Genomic DNA, 19,416 nt, shown 5'->3' with positions numbered 1-19,416 from the left:
AAAAAAGGAACAACAACAACAACAAAAATCAATGAAACAAAAAGTTGGTTTTTTGAAAAGCTCAACAAAATTGACAAACCTTTATCCAGACTAACTAAGAAAAAAAGAGAGAATATCTAAATAAATATAATCAGAGGTGAAAAAGACATTACAACTGACACTACATAAATTCAAAGGAACATTACTGGCTACTATAAGCTACTGCATTCCAACAAGTTGGAAAATCTAGAAGAAATGGACAAATTCCTAGACACAATGAACCTGGTTCAAGATTGAACCAGGAAAAACATCCCGAACCTGAACAGACCAATAACAAGTAGTGAGATCAAGGCTGTAATAAAGTTTCCCAGTAAAGGAAAACCTGGGACTCAGTGGTTTCACTGTTGATTTCTACTGAACATTTAAAGAAAAACTAATACCAATCCTACTTAAATTTTTCCAAAAAATAGAGGAGGGAACATTTCCAAACTCATTCTATGAGGCCAGTATTACCCTGATACCAAAACCAGACAAAGACACATTAAAAAAGAAGAAGAAGAAGAAAAGAAAAAGAAAACTGCAGGCCAATATCTCTGATGAACATTGGCACAAAAATCCTCAATAAAATATTAGCAAACTGAATGTGACAATACATTAGAAAGGTCATTCATCATGAACAAGTGGGATTTATCCCTGGGATGCAAGTATTGTTCAATACATGCAGATCAATCAATGTGAAACATCATATCAAGAGAATGAAGGACAAAAACCATGTGATCATTTCAATTGATGCTGAAAAAGCATTTGATAAAATTCAACAACAATTCATGATTTAAAACTCCTCAAAAAACTATGTATAGAAGAAACATACCTTAACATAATAAAAGCCGTATACAACCCACAGCTAATATCATACTGAACAGGGAAAAACTGAAAGCCTTTCCTCTAAGATCTGGAACATGACAAAGATGCCCATTTTCACCACTGTTATTCAATGTACTACTGGAAGTCCTAGCTAGAGCAATTAGACAAGAGAAATAAATAAAGGCATCCAAATTGGAATGGATGAATTTCATGTTACCCTTGTTTGCAGATGACACAACCTTTTATTGGAAAAACCTAAAGACTCCACCAAAAAACTATTAGAATTGATAAATTCAGTAAAGTTGCAGGATGGAAAATCAACATCTAAAAATCAGTAGCATTTCTGTATGCCAATAGTGAACAATCTGAAAAGAAATGTTTAAAAGGAATTCCATTTACAATTGCCACAAATAAAATTAAATACCTAGGAATTAAGCAAAGAAGTGAAATAATGAAAACTATAAAACACTGATGAAAAACATTGAAGAGGACACCAAAAAATGGAAAGATATTCCATGTTCATGGATTGGAAGAATCAATATCATTAAAATGTCCATACAACCCAAAGCAATATATGGATTCAATGCAATCCCTGTCAAAATGCCAATGACATTCTTCACAGAAATAGAAAAAACAATTCTAAAATTTATGTGGTACTGCAAAAGACCCAGAATAACCAAAGCCATGCCTAGCAAAAAGAACAACACTGGAGGAAACACATTACCTGACTTCAAATTATACTACAGGGCTATAGTAACCAAAACAGCATGGTACTAGCATGAAAAAAGACACATAGACTAATGAACCACAATAAAGAACCCAGAAACAAACCCACATGCCTATAGCAAACTCATTTTTGACAAAGGTACCAAGAACATACACTGGGGAAAAGAAATTTTGTGCTGGGAAAATTGTGCTGGGAAAACTGGATATTCATATGCAGAAGAATGAAAGTAGGTCTGTATCTCTCACCATACACAAAAATAAAATGAAAATAGATTAAAGACTTAAATCTGAGACCTCAAATTATGAAACTACTACAAGAAAAAAATGAGGAAAATCTCTAGGACACTGGTCTGGGGAAAGATTTCTTCAGCAATACCCCACAAGCACAGGCAACCAATACAAACACTGACAAATGGAATAACATCAAGTTAAAAAGCACAGCAAAAGACACAATCAACAAAGTGAAGAGACAGCCCACAAAATGGGAGAAAATATTTGCAAACTACCCATCTGTCTAGGGATTAATAACCAGAATATATAAGGAGTTTAAACAACTTTATAGGTAAAAATTTAATAATCCAATCCAAAAATGGGCAAAAGATTTGAATAGACATTTCTCAAAAGAAGACATACAAATGGCAAACAGGCATGTGAAAAGATACTCAACATCACTGATCATCAGATAAATGCAAATCAAAACTACAGTGAGATATCATCTCACTCCAGTTAAAATGGCTTATATCCAAAGACAGGCAATAAAAATGCTGGAGAGGATGTGGAGAAAAGGGAACCCTTGTCCACTGTTGGTAGGAATGTAGATGAGTACAACCACGATGGAGGACAGTTTGTAGGTTCCTCAGAAAAAAAAAATAGAGCTACCATACGATCCAGCAATTCCACTGCTGGGTATATACCCAAAAGAAAGGAAATCACTAAATCCAAGAGATATCTGCACTCTTTCGTTTGTTGCAGCACTGTTCACAACAGCCAAGATATGGAAGAAATCTATGTCCATCAACAGATGAATGGATAAAGAAAATGTAGTACACAATAGAGTACTATTCAGCCATTAAAAAAAAAAGAATGAGGTTCTGTCACTTGCAACAACATGGATGGAACTGGAGATTATTATGTTAAGTGAAATAAGCCAGGCACAGAAAGACAAACACTGTATTTCTCACTTACATGTGAAATTTAAAAATCAAAACAATTGAACTCATGGGCATAGAGAGTAGAAGGATGGTTAGCAGAGGCCGGGAAGGGTAACTGGGGGAGATGAGGATGGTTAATGGGTACAAAAATAATAGTTACAAAGAATGAATAAGACAAATAAGACCTACTATTTGATGGCACAATAGGATGACTATAGTTAATAACAATTTAATTTTGCATTTTAAAATAAACAATGTAATTGGACTGTTCATAACACGAAGGATAAATGCTTGAGGGGATGGATACCCCATTCTCTATGACATGATTATTATTCATTGCATGCCTACATCAAAACATCACATGCACACCCTAAATATATACACCTACAATGCACCCACGAAAATTTAAAATTTCATTTATTTTAATTTAGGTTGTTCGTGTGATCTAAACAAGCATGGGAAGAAGTCGGGGCAGACAAGAGGCATCACTGTGGAAGTGTGAAGCCAGTATTTTTCCAGACACACAGAAGTTGGTCAGAACTAGCACTGGTTTGAGGATTTATTTTTTCTTTTTCTTTCTTTTTTAATAGATACAAGGTTTCACCATGTTGCCCGGGCTGGCCTTGAACTCCTGGGCTCAAGCAATCTGCCTGCCTCAGCCTCCCAAAGTTCTGGGATTACAGATGTGAGCCACCGTGACTGGCCGGCTTTGAGGATTTCAATTATATAATGATAAAAACCTGGCTATTTGTCTTAGATTGGACTATATCTCAGCACAAACTCAGGCTATCATGTCAGCTGCTCTGGCTGTGAGTACAGAAGCAGGCTGGCTGCCCACATGTCTGCATTCCCTGGTCACACTGCCCACTCCTGTTTTTGCTGTCTTTGGCCTTCTAGAGAATTGTCTGCTCCAAGGTTAAGTTTATCCCAGGAGATGCTTGAAAAATGCCCAGAGTCCTCAAGTAAAATAGGGACATCTATCTATTCAATCCCAACTTGACCCCTTCCTACCCACACCTCCGGGATTATATGGTCTATACCAGGAGTGTCCACTCCAGAAGTCCTATTGTCCCCCATCCTTGGCCCAATCGCCTGGAAACATGAGAATGTATCCACCTTTAAGCCAATGACATTCAGCCTTGTTCTAGGATTCCAGGGGTCCTACTACCTTTCTATTATTCCCCTTTCTGCTTTGTCCCATAAAGAGAAGGGAAATGTACACACCCGCAGGCTAAGCTCCACGTTCTCTCCTCCATAGATGAGCATTCCACCATCCAGAGACCCGATCTCTCCCAGGAAGTGCCTGTCAGCAGCCAGGATGCCCATGATTGAAGGACTCCTACAGAGCACACAGCAAGAGTCATTAATCTCTCCACGAGGAGCGGAGGCGAGGGGTGGGATGCTCAATGAGTATTTGGGCTTCAGAACTCTACTTAAGTCTGTTCTTAACATGAAGGCCTTCCCTAAACTTTCAGGCTGGACTAAGCGCATGCAGCTTTCCCTGGCCCACTGTGTTATCACAACCCTTCTCAAAATATATTGAAATTACATCTTTTTCATCTAGGTATCCTTACTTCATAGCCAGTTAATACTTGAAATGGCCAAAATGTTTTCCAAAATTTTTAATATTTTGCTTGATTTTTGCCTGAAAGTCCCTAAATATCCCAAAGTGTCTGTGATTTCTTAACTGGGATGACTTACTGGGGTTTTCTCCTTCTATCCTTTGTCCTTCACTTCATCCCCTCCCCTCCTTCCATGTCACCCCAAGTACTACCACCAAAGATAAACAAAATCCACGCAGTTCATTCCTGCCTTCCCACATGCTACTCAAGTTCCCTGAACCTCCTTAGACTTACTTCACTGGGGCAGTGACATCATGCAGATCAATCCAGGCTTGTGGCAGTGCATCGTAGCGGCACCAGAGTTCCCAGTTAAACCCATCAACTGCCAGTTCATACTTATCCAGTTTGAAGGTGTCAAAACGAATGTTGTCAAACACAGGAGACACAATCACGGTGCGGTCTTCCTGAATCCGAGCCAAGATTGGCTCTGCCCTAGAAGAAGAGTGTGCAGCAAGCCCAGCTTGGGTATGAGGACAAGCAGTAGGAGACAGCAGATAAAGCTGTTTCAAGTACCTTGCCCTGACATTGAGTACCTCCTCCATTTAGGCTGTGCTGGGTTGTGAGTAGAACTCTCCAGAGTCCAGAGAATCTCTGTACCTTTCAGGATAGCTGACGCTGCTAGCAGCCAACCCGCGTCAAGAACAGGTCTGAAATTAGTACCCAAGTAGCACCCCCAGGCCGTTGTGAAGCAGCATTATCAGTATGTATATTACTCCTTGAATTTACGTTATCTCTTGGTTCTCCCTGTTTCCAAGATGATGCTTCTTTCCTGTCTGATTCTCCACATTCTCTAAAGAACATAGTTCTCTTTATTTTATTATGTAATTTCAGGGCTGGGGAAAAACCTTTAAAATAACCAAAGGCTAATCTCCTCATCTTTACAGTTAAAGACACACTGTCTAGTTAAGTGAAGTGACTTACTCCAATTCACAAAGTATTTGGCAAAGTCAGAGTTATGATTCAACTGTCAGTACTCTCTACCATGCTACTTCTCTTAGCCAAGCAAAATGCCTGCATAAAAGCATGCTCTTTTGGAGAGTCCCTTTATTTAAGGCCCGGTGCTGACTTTCCCTATGTCCACAGTGTCCTGTCCTGTGTTCTGTACATGCACAATGTCTCCTCTCTGCCCTCTCCAGAAGAATCAGCCTCTTTGAGCCTTACCACCCAACATTGACTTCAATGTGAGCATCCAAGATGGCGACCACGTCTGCTGTAGCAGCTTCCCAGCCACTGTTGCGGGCTTGAGCAAGACCTTTCCTCTCAGGATGTCGTATTATTTTCAGTAGTCCTGGATACTTCTGGTTGTAAAGCTTAATCTTCTCATCCAAGTGTACCTTTAGTTCTCCTGTCAATCAAGTGCACACCTATAGCAATTCTGCGTGCAACAATCAATGTGATACAAAAGTTTTATACTATCATATAATCGTGACTGGACTACCTCCAGCATAAAATGGGCAATTCCAAGAGTCAGCTAGAAAATAAATAGTATTTCCCCTGCACCTGCCTGTCTTCTCCCTTTCACCTGAGGTGTACTGTGACCATTCCTAATTTCCTTTCCCTCACAGTTAAACTATCTTAGCATGATAATACTGCTTACTACATGTCAGGCACTGTTATAAGTGCTTTTTCACATTAAGGAGTTCTTGAGAGAATGAGTAGGACAGATCTAGCCCAAGGTGCACACGTTGATGGAAAACATTGCAGGAAGGCCTGGAACATCTTCATAGCTAAACTCTCAAGACTCTAGAGAATCCATAAATGACTAAAATTGTTTTGTTTTGGATATTCCCAGTTGACCTACTTAAGGACCAACTGGGACTGAATGCACAGATTAATCTCTTTGCCAGCTTCTAGCTAGTCAATTTAGCCCAAAAATTATGCAAACAAGATTCACTATTTCCAGATTGTTTTCAGGTAGTTTTCTTCCCTCTCTTTTAATAAAGCTTGTCTGTGGCTTTGTTCTTGGGCTCAGCCTACCGCCGACTTCCTCACATGTAAGAAAACAACTTTCATGCAAATCACTGAACAGTATGCAAAATATCTAACCAAATGACTCTGAGTTACTCGTTGATAAAATTTAGTTAATTCTGAAAGTATCTCATGTGGTAGGCACTACAATATCCCTACTTTACAGATAAAGAAACTGAGGCACAAAGAGTTTTAAAAACTTTTCCAAGTCACATATCTAGTAAGTGGTATGCCCTGGATATGAACCTATGCTGTCTTTAGCCACCAGAACACACTGTCTCAAGAACTCTGTGAGTATCTGGCTGAGTTTATTAAGTCCTCCCTCCCTTTCCTCTCCTCTCTCCCCATAGCCAAGGAATGAGATTCTTGATGGTTCCTCTCTCAAGAGCATATTCGTGATACCCAGAGTGATCAAGATCTGGAATCAACACCTAAGTGACTGTGGCAGTAAAATTTACCCCATTTTAGATCTGCTGCACTCAAGAGTGATTGTCTCAATTATTGAAGATGCTAAGCAGAGCCAGTACATCTAAGGCTGTTTGCTTCCTCTGGGAGTGAGCTGGGGTAGCCAAAGTGGCCAGTCTGTACACCTACCCAGGCACTACTTTTAGTCAGTAATCCACAGGAGGTGCCATTGAACCTGAATATCTAGATTCTAATTCAGTCACTACATCATTCTGTGTCACTTCCCATTGGATGTGTCTTTTTCCTCAACTTAGAGAAAAGTACCATAGTGGGCATGGTGGCTCATGCCTGTAATCCCAACACTTTGGGAGCCCGAGGTAGAGGAGTGCTTGAGCCCAGGAGATTGAGACCAGCCTGGGCAACAGAGTGAGATTCTGTTTCTTTTTCAGAAAAAAAGAAAAAAAATTTTAAAAATTCAGGAAAAGTACCAGATAGTCCGGACCCTTCCAACTCCAAATTTTTATGAGCCATAGATTCTGAGTCACCTCCTGAAAAATAATATCTATCATATAGCACAAAAATTAAGGACGCCTCAATGGGTTTTCTGAAGACAACCTATGCTCCCTTCCCAGCTTTGCCCTCCTACTGGTCTCCTCCCCAAAACCTGTTATTCCAAGCTGGTCAGCTCAGGGTACTTCTGGATTCCTCATTTTTGTTCACACCTTTCTTTCGGCACTCCCTAGTTCTCCACCCCAACCCCGTTTCCAAGTCTTCCCTCGTTTTCTCTGCTGTCTCAAATCCTATGAAGGCTTCAAGTCCCAATCCAAGTCTGCCTCCTCCAGGAACCCTTCTTAGATCATCACACCCCCCACCCCCACACCGTGCTTTCTTTCGCTGACAGTTCACTCGGTTTGTCACATTATTCTTCACACACTGAAGTATCTTTCCACAGATGTATCTTGCTTCATTAAGATGGAAACTTGAACTCTCTGACATCCTCTTCCCTGCCCACTGCCTGGCACATGGTAGAAACTCAACATGTAGTTGTTGATTGTGAAATATTCCTAAAATTAGGAAGAAAATACAGCATTCCATCTACCTTGATATAATTTTTTTAAAAGCTTACACCTCATCTAACATTTGAGTGACATTTAACATATAAGCTCAAAATATTTGAGTGACATGAATAAGCTTAACATCTAGGGAAAGACAGAAAGGAGGCAAGCCTCTGGCACCAGGTTGTGGCATTTCAAAAGTACTGCAAATAATACTGAGATAGGCGAGGAGCAGAACACTAGCTACCATGTAATGGGAACAGGTTCTCTCCTGAGGCCTTTACACATATGATTTAATCCCAAAAGTGGTCCTATCAGGTAGGCACCAGTATTTCCTGGTGTTACAGATGCAGAAACTGAGGTGAGAAGTGGTTGAGTCACTTGTCCCCAAGTTCACATGGATAGTGAGTTTCTCTTTCTGTAGGCAAGATACAGACTTCCATTTATTTTCCTGTTTAACATAAAACAGATATTTGAGTTCTACTCAGTATGGGCTCAATTTGGCTGGTGTTTTTGTGGTTAATGACAGAGACTCTCTAATTCCTGTCCCTGTAACACCAAAGAATGGCTGCCAGTCCCCTTTTCTGTGACCATCCAAACAAATCATCTCTGTCGAAAACCAACATGGGTTTCAGATCTAAATGAGAGAAATGTGTTATAATGGAGTGCAGTTTAGAACAATAAGAAATCTTTGGTTTTTCTTTATGTGTCTACACTGTGTTTGTAATCTTGTATTTTTTTATTTTATTGTTCCTCAGGAAAAAGTCCTGAATTAAGTCTTATCTACACCACATAGAACATAGAGGATAGGCCATAGACTGTTGACTTTTTTTTCACAGAAAAAGATAACTTTGACACTATTCCAGCTCAATTCTTGTGTTTGCCTCATGAAGACCCTGAGTCCCAAAGAGGTGAAGGGACTTGCCTGCGGTTGTCTCAGGCAGGGAGCGGAGCCAGGGTGTCTTCAGAAGTCCAGGGCAGAGGTCTTTTTAATCATGCTCCTATTTTTGGCTCAGAAAACCAGGTGTGCAACTTGGTACCAGTCCCCATGCTCAGAAATGAATGAAACCAGTCTCTTTTCTTTGGTTTTCAGTGGAATTTTGCTCTAAAAGTTGTACCTTCTTATTTTTTGCTTAGTTACATTGGAAGTAAAAAAGAGGAAGGTATGCAAAGGATGAAGATAAGTATTGTTAGTATGGAAGAGTCTTAAAAAGAAGGTTTAAGCAGTCATTTTATTTGCTCTCTCTCCTGAGAGATAGGTTGAGAGTACAACCACCTATCTGGTACTTAAAGATCCACAGAGAAGGAACATATTCTGCCTCCAATGAGCTGCCACTTCATAACGCTTATAGTCAGGAAATTCTTCCTCACTGCTAGCCCAAACCTCTAAGTTTTTGTAACTTAATTCTACTGTCTTTTATTTGTTGCACAAAATTAATAAAACTAAGAGTCAACACTTGTTGAGAGGTCACCATGTGCAAAATGCTTTACATAATTCATGTATTATAAAGGGAACATAGCAGTTAGGGCTAGGGCTCTGGACTCTGAAGTTTATGGTCAAATCTCAAGTCTGTCTCTTACCAGCTGTCGGATGTTGAACAAGTTCCTTGATCAGTCCACGCCTTAATTTTGTGCATCTACACAATGGGTCAAAAAGTGGTTCCTTCCTCATAGGGCTGTTGTAATGATTAAAATAGTTAACATGGCCAGGCACTGTAGTCATGCCTGTAATCCCAGCACTTTGGGAGGCCGAGGCAGGCAAACCACCTGAGGTCAGGAGTTCAAGGCCAGTTTGGCCAACATGGTGAAACCCCGTCTCTACTAAAAATACAAAACTTAGCTGGGCGTGGTGGCACCTATAATCCCAGGTACTCAGGAGGCTTAGACAGAAGAATTGGTTGAACCCGGGAGGCGGAGGTTGCAGTGAGCCAAGATCCTGCCACTGCACTCCAGCCTGGGTGACAAGAGAGAAACTCTGTCTCATAAAAAAAGGCAACACACGTAGGGTGCTTAGAACAAGCAATGTTAGCTGCCATTATGATCTCACTTAATTCTCACTATAGTTCATAAAAGAGTTATTATTATCAACATCCATATTTTGTGTACAAGAAAATCAGAACATGAAGACGTTGAGTTACCCAAGGACATAACACTTATAAGGAAGAAGCTGGGATCATGAACTCAGAAAGTGAGGACTCAGGTCCATTATCTTCTACATCTCTTCCTTGGGTGGGCTAGACGCGGGGCAGGGGCACCCTGTGGGCAACAGCTATTGCCTCCGTGAAGAGTCAGCACTCAAAGCTGTCTTTCCTCCAGGCTTCATGACCCAGGGAGAGTGGTCTGCTCTTCATAAGGAGCATCTCTAAGTCCCTTCCTGGTATCTGGAGTCCTTCTCTAGACTCCGCTTCACCCCTCCTCCCCAGGCTCCTTCACTGTGCATAAGAGGGGCACACGTAGATTTGGAGGTACACGGTCCTGCCTAACTCCCACCTCTGCCACTGGCTTGCGGTCCAGTTTAAGCACACTGTGTGAGCTCTCTGTGTCTCCGTGTCCTCATCTGTGTAGAGATAATTATCCTCTGTCTTGACTTTGTGAAGATTAGATGTGGCTAGCACAAACAGACCCTCAACAAATGATCTTTTTATTTTCCCTGCATGAGAAACCCAAGGGGTCCTAAACTGTAAACCAAAACCTCTTTCCAGCCAAGCACAGGTGATAAGTGGTCATTTTTACAGTTATTCTTTGAGCACGTTGCTCACCATTTGAGCTGAAATCGTCCACCAAGATGATTTCCTTCAACAATCGAGAGGGTGTCCGGTTGATGATACTGGTGATGGCCCGCTGTATAATGGACAGAGCTTCATTCATGAATATGAGAATGACACTGAGGGATGGGAGTTGGGAAGGATATGTCTTCTGAAGACATCTATAAGAGATCATTTTTATAACATATTATTTTTTTAATTACTTAAACATTGCTATCCAATCTTTCCTTTCACTCTGTATGATGTTATACAGACCAATTCAACCACCCCTCAAACTCACTGGAAAGCAAAACTCTTAGTGGCTTATCACAGTAGCAAGATTTTATATTCGTTTATCCAAAATTCTCCTGTTATGGGGATAAAATCTTTTTTTATTAATCTTTACCAGATGTTTCCATTTGAACATTCAACATCCTTCAAAAGGAATTCCTATTCCTCTTCTACACCCAGATTAGTTTCCTTGCTGGCAGCCTTCTTCCTGTCATTGCCACAGCCCTTTTCCCATGTTCTCAGACCCCAGTCACCTTTGACACGCCCTCTACTTCACCACCAGACACAGGTGGCAAACTAGCCTGTATTTGCTAAATGCTTACCATATGCTAGGCACTGGTTTACCCTTTTTACAGCTTTATTGGGGTTAAATTGATATACAAAAGCTGCAGATATGCATGCACCCACAATAAAGTAATCAAGGTAATAAATGTATCTATCAGCTCCAAAAGATTTTTTCTATATGTTTGCCCATGTTTAGTTTGTTATTGAGTTTTGTAAGCATTCTTTATATATTCTAGAATTCTTATCAGACATATGGTTTGCAAATATTTTCTCCCACTCCATGGGCAGTCTTTTCACTTTCTTGATGGTGTCATTTCAGGAAAAAACAAAGTTAGTTTTGATAAAGTTCAACATTTCGATCTTGTTTCACCTATGCTTTTGGTGTCATACCTAAGAAACTCTTGCCAATCCCTATCGCCCAAGATTTGCTGTCATTTTTTTCTAAGTGTTTTATAGTTTTATCTCTTATATTTACATCTATGACCATTTTGTGTTAATATTTGTATATGGTGTGATGAGGGGTCCAACTTTGTTATTTTGCATCTAGATATCCACCTGTCTCAGCACCCATTTGTTGAACACACTATTCTCTCTCCCATTGCATTGTCTTGGCACCCCTGTCAAGAATCGGTTGATCATAAATTTAAGTGTATATTTTTTCCCCCATGTAAAAGGACAGAGGGAGCTAAAGTCGGGTATTTTCATTCCACCATGGAGAAAGCTAAAGCAGGCTGGAGTTGATTGTTCCCCTTCTCCCAGGTAAGTTAGTGCCTTGGTCCATTTTGTGCAGCTGGGACTGGGTAAGTTAACAATGAACAGAAATTTATTGGCTCCTGGTTCTGGAGGCGAGTAAGTCTAATATCAAGGTGTGGCCTCTGGTGAGGGGCTTCATGCTGCGTTATAACATGGCAGAAGGTATCCCATGGCAGAAGGAGCAAAGACAGGATGAAAAGAACAAGAGCCCAGTCCCACAATAACAAACCCCCTCTCATGATAATGACGGGGTAAGAGCATTCGCCCATTCACCAGAGCAGAGCCCTCACGACCTAAACACTTCTTCAACGTCCCACCTCTCAATACTGTCGCAACGGCAAATACATTTTCACATGAGTTTCAGAGAAGACAAACATTCGAACCACAGCAGTTAGGCTATCACACAACTCCAGCAGGTTAGGCTCTGGTAAAATAGCTTCTCTTTCGGGCAGACCTTGTTAAGAAGAACAGACTAATCTGGCATATTTCAAAATGATTCCTTTTCACCTCTTCCTTTCTCCCTCCCAGAGGCAGGAGGAGGTTTTTCTCTGATATTTACTGTGAGGATCTGGTAGAGGTCTGGGGGGTAAAATGGACACAAGTGTAGGAACCCCTGTGACTGGGTCTCCCCGGAGTGTTTAATTCTCAGACTTGTCCACGATTCATCAATTTACAGTTCAGGTTTTCCTATCCTCGCCCTGGTTCCCACAGTTTCTGCTCTGGTAAAGTTGTGATTCTTTGTATCTACCTGTCTGTCTGTCCAATTTTGGGGGCAACAGTTGGCCCTGCAATGTCACTTCCCTATAAGAGCTGAGAAGAGGCCGGGCGCGGTGGCTCACGCCTGTAATCCCAGCACTTTGGGAGGCCGAGGAGGGCGGATCACAAGGTCAGGAGATCGAGACCACGGTGGAGACCACGGTGAAACCCCATCTCTACTAAAAATACAAAAAATTAGCCAGGCGCAGTGGCGGGCGCCTGTAGTCCCAGCTACTAGGGAGGCTGAGGCAGGAGAATGGCGTGAACCCAGGAGGCAGAGCTTGCAGTGAGCCAAGATCACGCCACTGCACTCCAGCCTGGTGGACAGAGTGAGACTCCGCCTTAAAAAAAAAAAAAAAGAGCTGAAAAGAGTTTACTTTTCCCTTTTTTCAGCTTTTTACTTGCTGTTAGGATACAGTGGGGACCTCTAAGCTCCTTAAAAGCCAGACCAGAAAATGAAAGTCAAACTCTTCATTTTTATTATTGTACTTCTCAGTTTTAGAATGATCATTTGGCACCTCTTTATAATTTGTAAGTCTTTATTGATAGTTTCTGTTTGATGAGACGTTGTCATTATAACCTTCCTTTAATGCTTTAGACGTGGCTAACTTCAGTTCTTTGAATATATGTATAATGATGTCTTTGAAGTCATTATCAGATAAGTCCAATATCTGGGCCTCTTCTAAAGTTTGCTGCTTTGTTTTCTCTTGTGCAGGAGTTATTACTCTTTCCTGTATCTTTGTATGTCTCATAATTTCTTGTTAAAAACGTATCATTTTAGACAAAGTATCTAGTAACTCTGTATATAACCCAGGAGTAAATGGGTAAATGTCATTGTAATTTGCTTGGTTGTTTATTTATTCAATTGGTAACTTAGTTAAACTAATTTGCAAAGTCTACAAAATCTATTTCTCCTGCAGTGTTCAGCCTTTAATGCTCATGATCTTGATCTTCTTCTTTTTTTTTTTTTTCTTGTTTTTCTCTTTTAGCCTGGCTACCTAGGGGCTGCTTCTGGGTCATCATAAGCCACTTATTCATCAGAGATTGGATTTAAAGCTCCTTGGTTGATTAGATTCCTGAACATAGGTGGCATGGAGGCTGCAATCACGGTTCAGGGAGTTTACATTTTGACCTACATACTGGTAGCTTGGATTTTTTTCTGCAATAACTCCTGAGAGAGCACAGCCTTAGGTATGCACATAGTATTCCAGATTCCCAGGGATGTGCATGATGTTATTTTTAATCCTGGCTTCCTAGTTGTTGCCTCTGAGTCAGAGCAGTTCACTGTTCAAGCTGTATTTGTTCAGAGGTTGGGCTTCAGCCCCCAGTGCCGGTGAGGATTCAGCTGTTTGCTGATGGATCTGTGTTCTGGTTGGCAAATGATTTTCAGTCTTCCCCTCATTCTACTCTTGCTGTTCCTGAGCAGGTTCAGCCTGGGGCTTGCACACAAACTTCTAGACAACCCAGAGATAACTGTGATCCAAGGAGGGCTCTTCTTGGCAATGGTTTTCCCTGATTCTTCCTGTTAAATTTCTGGTTGTTCTGCCATTTTGCTTGTTGCCACCAGTATTACGGAGCTATGAGCATGCTTTTTAATTTTCTCTACCAAGATCTCTATTGCTTCAAACAACATCATTGGGCTGGACTTCTTTATCCTCTGTTCTAAATAAGGTCAGTCCCTTAAATATAGCTAGGGAGGTTTTCATCCTGCCTTTCCTCCTGAATAGAACTTCTGCACCACTGCACAGGAGCTGGAGGTGGAGACAGAAGCCCTTCTAGAATGACAACTTGCTCTACAGGTAGACGTGGGCTGGGGGAAAGGAGGTGGCGGCCCCTGGAGCTCCTGGTCTTCCTAGCTTGTGCATTCTGGTATGGAAGTTCCACTCTGACAGCAAGTTGGGGAAGGAGCAACTGGAGCCCAGTGTTCTTGGACTCATGCACCTGGAGTTGAAATTTCACCCTACGAGTAGAGGCAAAATAAAAGAAGGGAGTCACAATTGTCTCTCTCAATTACCTCCACTAGGAATATAACTTTTGCATTCCTAGTGGAGGAAGGAGAAGGTCTGAAATGTGGGTGGCCTGTCCTTCCTGGGGTGATACCAAGGACCTATGTATGCTAGCACCTGCAGGGACAGGGAGCCCCCTTCTTGACCACAGCCACCAGAGCAGATAACCTTGTGAAGTTTCCATAAGACAGTGCTGAGGGTGGGTGGGGGGAACAAGTCATGGCTCCAATGCCACAGACTCCTGCTCTTCTGAAGGCTAAAGATTTTCTTGAAAGAATGTTTTTCCATTTGCATATTTCCTTAGAACAGTTTGTTTAAAAATTTAAATAATTATGATTTTTTCCAGTTAAATAGTTGTTTTGCTAGGGAAAGAAAATGTTGCACTCAACACTTTGCCATTCTGGAAGGAAGCCTCAATCCACACATTTTTTAAAGATTTAAAGTAGTTGCCAACCTACAAATCCAGATTTCTTGTCTCTCTGACAAAGCAAATATTTATCTCACTGCAACCACTTTTCCAGGAGATAGCCCCTGCTCTGTCCAGAGCCAGGGTTCCTGCAGTTACTCACAGTGTAGCTTCCTGTTCACCCATTCACCATCGCCCTCACCCAAAATGCTCACAACATGTATGTTGGCAGGCATTTGAATTGCAGCCTCTGAAATTGCAAGGGGATTTTAGGCAAAAGCCAAAATGCAGATGAATGCCAGGGACACAAAAGAGCACACACTCCTTGGAGAACTGCCCTGCTTAGTAGTAGTGCCAAGAGATATGAAGATGGACATATCAGAAGGACTGGACATTGGAAGCTAGGAAGATTGGACTTTATCCTAGAGGGACTAGAGGATTTTAAGCGAAGAATTGGTATGATCAACTTAACATTTTGAAGAAAGCATTCTGGCTGCCATGAAGACAACAGAAGGTAATCAGCCACATGTGGATGCCATACTACAGGTGGGAAGGTATGAAGACCCCACCTAAGGCCTACCCTGAAGAAAGAAAGGAGCGAGAGAAAGATACTTTCAATGTGATCTCCTCGTCTCACTCATTACTCAAAGGTGGTGGGCAGGTGGAAGTTGAAGGGGTGATACTAGATCACAAAAAAAAAATTATCAGATACTAACAATACTCACACACACATCACTTGGGGATCTTGTTAAAGTACACACTCTTATCAGGAAGTTGGAGCGGGGTCTGAGATCCTGAATTTCTTCCAGGCTCCCAAGTGATACCAATGCTGTAAGAGGGTGGTACAGTAAATAAGAGTAGGAGCAGAGTCTCCAGAAAGAACTGTGTTCACTCGAGTTACAGCTGTCACTTTCTATCTGCATGATCTTTTTGTGCTTCTCTTCCTTTCCTTATTTATAAGATGGTGAGGGTGGTGGTGGCTAGCAGCAATAGTATTAATAGTAATAGTAGTAGTAGGAGGAGTAATCCTCACATCATAGTATTATTATGAGGTTCAAATGTGGTAATGTGCATAAGTGCTCAGAATAAAAGAAGCTCCATAAAGGTTATCTACTATTCTTACTACTTTGCTGGTTATTTTTGTTCTTGTTGTCATTATTACTTGGACAATGGCAACTTTCACTGAGCTAGGAGCAATAAGAGAAGAAAAAGAAGTGGATCAACTTAGGTTTGGCCGTGTGGCGTCTGAGATGCCTCTGAGTCACACCATGGAATTCCCTGGCAGGTCACTGCATATATGGCCCTGGAGCCTCAGAAGAACAAGTCTGGATTACAGTCCTGTGGATTTGGGAGTCATTGCCATGTAAGTGGTGAATTCGTAAGTGGATAAAATCACCTTAACTACCAGCAGAAAGAAGCCTTGGACTAAAGCCTGAGGATGATCAATATTTAACGCACAGGCTGAGGAGCCTGGCAGAGATGAACTTCAAATTCTTTAAAGCCTAGTGGCAGTTCTTAATGTCTGGTATGGGATGGTTATACAATAAATCTGTATTTAATTGAGAGTAAGAACAGGTGATTATGTTAAATTGAAGACTGGTTAAAATTCTGTTGAACTTCTCTTTCCTCTAATCCACATAATCACATCAGTGACTTCAGATGTTCTTTCCTCTGCCCTGTTTCCTATGCATCTTTTGCATATTCTTGTCTATACTCTAAATGCTTTCATGACACTTCTCTTATCCATACCCACATTTTCTTACCCACCGTACATCAATCAAAAGAGGTCGGAAATGTGCCTCCCGTGGTTCCAAAAGAATAATCTCTCCCTCCTCCCTGCATCACCAGTACCTGACCTGGAACGTGTAGACCAGCACTATCCAGTAGAATTTTCTGCAATGATGAAATCTTTTATATCTATCCTATACATAATGATAGCTACTAGCCGCGTGTGCCTATCAAGCACTTATAATATGGCTAATGTAACCAGAACTTAAATGCTTAATTTAATTTTAATTAATTTACATTTAAGTAGCCATATGTGACTGGTAGCTATTATACTGAACAGTGCAGCAGAAGATAATGGAAAAGTATTTGCTGGTTGGATGACATCTAGAGGAACCGATCTCTAGGCACTCCTCCCAGCAGAGAATCACAGTGTACCACCTCAAGCAAATAATTTTAATTAATTTACATTTAAGTAGCCACATGTGACTGGTAGCTATCATACTGAAGAGTGCAGCAGAAGATACTGAAAAAGTACTTGTTGGTTGGACGACATCTAGAGGAACCGATCTCTAGCCACTCCTCCCAGTAGAGAATCACAGTGTACCACCTCAAGCAATGGGAGAGAATGGCAGAAGGAGATAAGGTAAGTTCTATGCGCTACAGCTGGAAAGATAAACTTTATTCATATCACAATTTCGCCTGAAACTACTGTTGTGTGGAACACATAAACTAATTTGTATACATGCAAACAGACTTTAATCAATTGCAAACTATGTATTCTTACATTGGGATTTTCCAAGGCAAATTATGTGGCTGGCATAATTTGCCTTAGAAAATCCCAGTGTGAGAATATATATTACACTGGGAGGGCCAGCCTCATGGTATGCAACCTGGGCAGTCACACAGGACTCCACATGTAGGTCTCCCCCATTGATTTAATTCATTACTTTTATCATCTTGAAATTCTTAATTATTTTTTAATGAGTGTCCCTCATTTTCATTTTGCACTGGGCTCTGCAAATTGTGTAGGTGGTCCTGTTCACAGCAGGTGGGCTCCCTATTAGAGATTAATCATTGAAGCTGTGCCTTTTTGTGTGTTTAATTATTTAATCATTTGTTGGTATTTTATATCTATCCAAATTCAATTAAGTGACCGCTTCATTCTCCAATTACACAGCACACTCTCCTGAGAAGCCTTTCTCCAGTCTCTGAAAGGTAGAGAGAGGCCATGACAACATGAGAACTGCCAGGGCTGGCACCTTTCTGGTATCAAACAGCTATCCAGAAAGCTGAGGAAACCTAGGAACCACAATCGTTTTGGCATCTCATTTGGCAGGAAGCTGGACTAAATAGCATACAATGCCTATGCTAAGTTCAAGATTCTACATGACAGCTTTCATTCACTAAATGATTTTTTTCAGCAAAGTCAGTGGAGTTATCTATCTGTAGTACTCAAACTATGAAGGTTTCCAGAATGCTTTAGCTCTGAAATCTATGCACCTGAGCCACATGGATCTTTTTATGGGCATCAGGGAAGACAGGCTGTCTCCTGGTTTATAGGTATCAGATGTGACTCAGACATTACTAAGGTATATATAGGCACTTGATTCATATATAGTTTTCACCATAGTAAAACTTTTTGAGAAGCAGTTTTATGAATTAATCTCTATGGAATTAAACCTAAATGCTCCAAAATTAAGAACAAAGCAGCTCCAGTTACCAATTGATCCCTGCATATTATCCTCATGCCTCAAGATCTAAACTATACAGTGGATCCTGCAGAAAATATATTAGGTCCTACTTGCCTCCCAGGTCACAAGTGGCAAATACTAACACAATTGCCATCATTTCCTCTTCCTTGTGTATAGCAGGCATTGCTAATAGATCACAGCACTTAGGTCTTTGATCATATTGACTCAAAAGTCTTCCCACTACAATACTCCAGGTAGTCACTGCCAGTTAGTTGGAATTGGCATGAAAGATGAAATGTTTCACCATTTCTTTCACAAGCTAATTCGTTTAAATATTCCTCTAAATACCTTAGCGTAAAACATCCAAGGTAAAGCAATCTACATGTTGAAATAAGTAGGCCTTGGTAAAGAAGTAGTTTTCTCTTCTTCATTTAAGTCTCTCCTACTCCTTTCTAACTCAGAGAATCAGGGATGATAGAGAATCATTTTCAGGGTGATGTGATAGAAAGTACCAATTCATCAATCAAACCATACACTGAGCCACTGTCATGCACTACATGAATCACAGGTCGAATCTTGAATGTGGATTACTTTGCTCTGATGGTTAAAAGCATAAAGAGAAAGCAATTTATGAATGGCCTGGTCATAATTTCTTTTCACTTGATGTCTGTTTAATTCAGCTACAAGATCTTAGTACTAAGAGGCTGCAATTTATGATACATTTTATAATCCCCAAAAGAAATATTCATTCTCAAAATTTTTTGAGGCAGACCCAAGAAACTCAAGGAATTCCAAGTAGAATGAATGCAGAGATACACACCCAGGCCCATCATAATCCAAATGCTGAGAGCCAAAGATGAAAAGAAAATCTTGAAAGAAACAAAAAGAAAAAATGACTTATCACGTACAAGGGAACCCCAATAAGATTGACAGTTGATATCTCATCAGAAACAATAGAGGTCAGAAAGCAATGGGATGGCATATTG

General features: G+C 40.8%; 1 protein-coding gene across 1 annotated transcript in view; it reads right to left on the bottom strand.

Moving 5' to 3' along the window:
* The window catches only part of GALNT8 (polypeptide N-acetylgalactosaminyltransferase 8), a 62,147-nt gene that overhangs the window by 23,011 nt on the left and 19,720 nt on the right, over window positions 1-19,416 (bottom strand). Inside the window, exons 3-6 of the mRNA XM_011951592.1 lie at window positions 10,530-10,696; window positions 5,504-5,687; window positions 4,577-4,774; window positions 3,945-4,059 (exon numbers count right to left, since the gene is read on the bottom strand). Coding sequence (XP_011806982.1) covers window positions 3,945-4,059; window positions 4,577-4,774; window positions 5,504-5,687; window positions 10,530-10,696 — 664 coding nt within the window. The remainder of the gene's footprint in view (window positions 1-3,944; window positions 4,060-4,576; window positions 4,775-5,503; window positions 5,688-10,529; window positions 10,697-19,416) is intronic.

This window comes from Colobus angolensis, unplaced genomic scaffold (genome assembly GCF_000951035.1).
Source record: "Colobus angolensis palliatus isolate OR3802 unplaced genomic scaffold, Cang.pa_1.0 Scaffold11, whole genome shotgun sequence".
NCBI classification, from domain to species: Eukaryota; Metazoa; Chordata; class Mammalia; order Primates; family Cercopithecidae; genus Colobus; species Colobus angolensis.
This window is presented reverse-complemented; position numbering and strand designations above follow the sequence as displayed.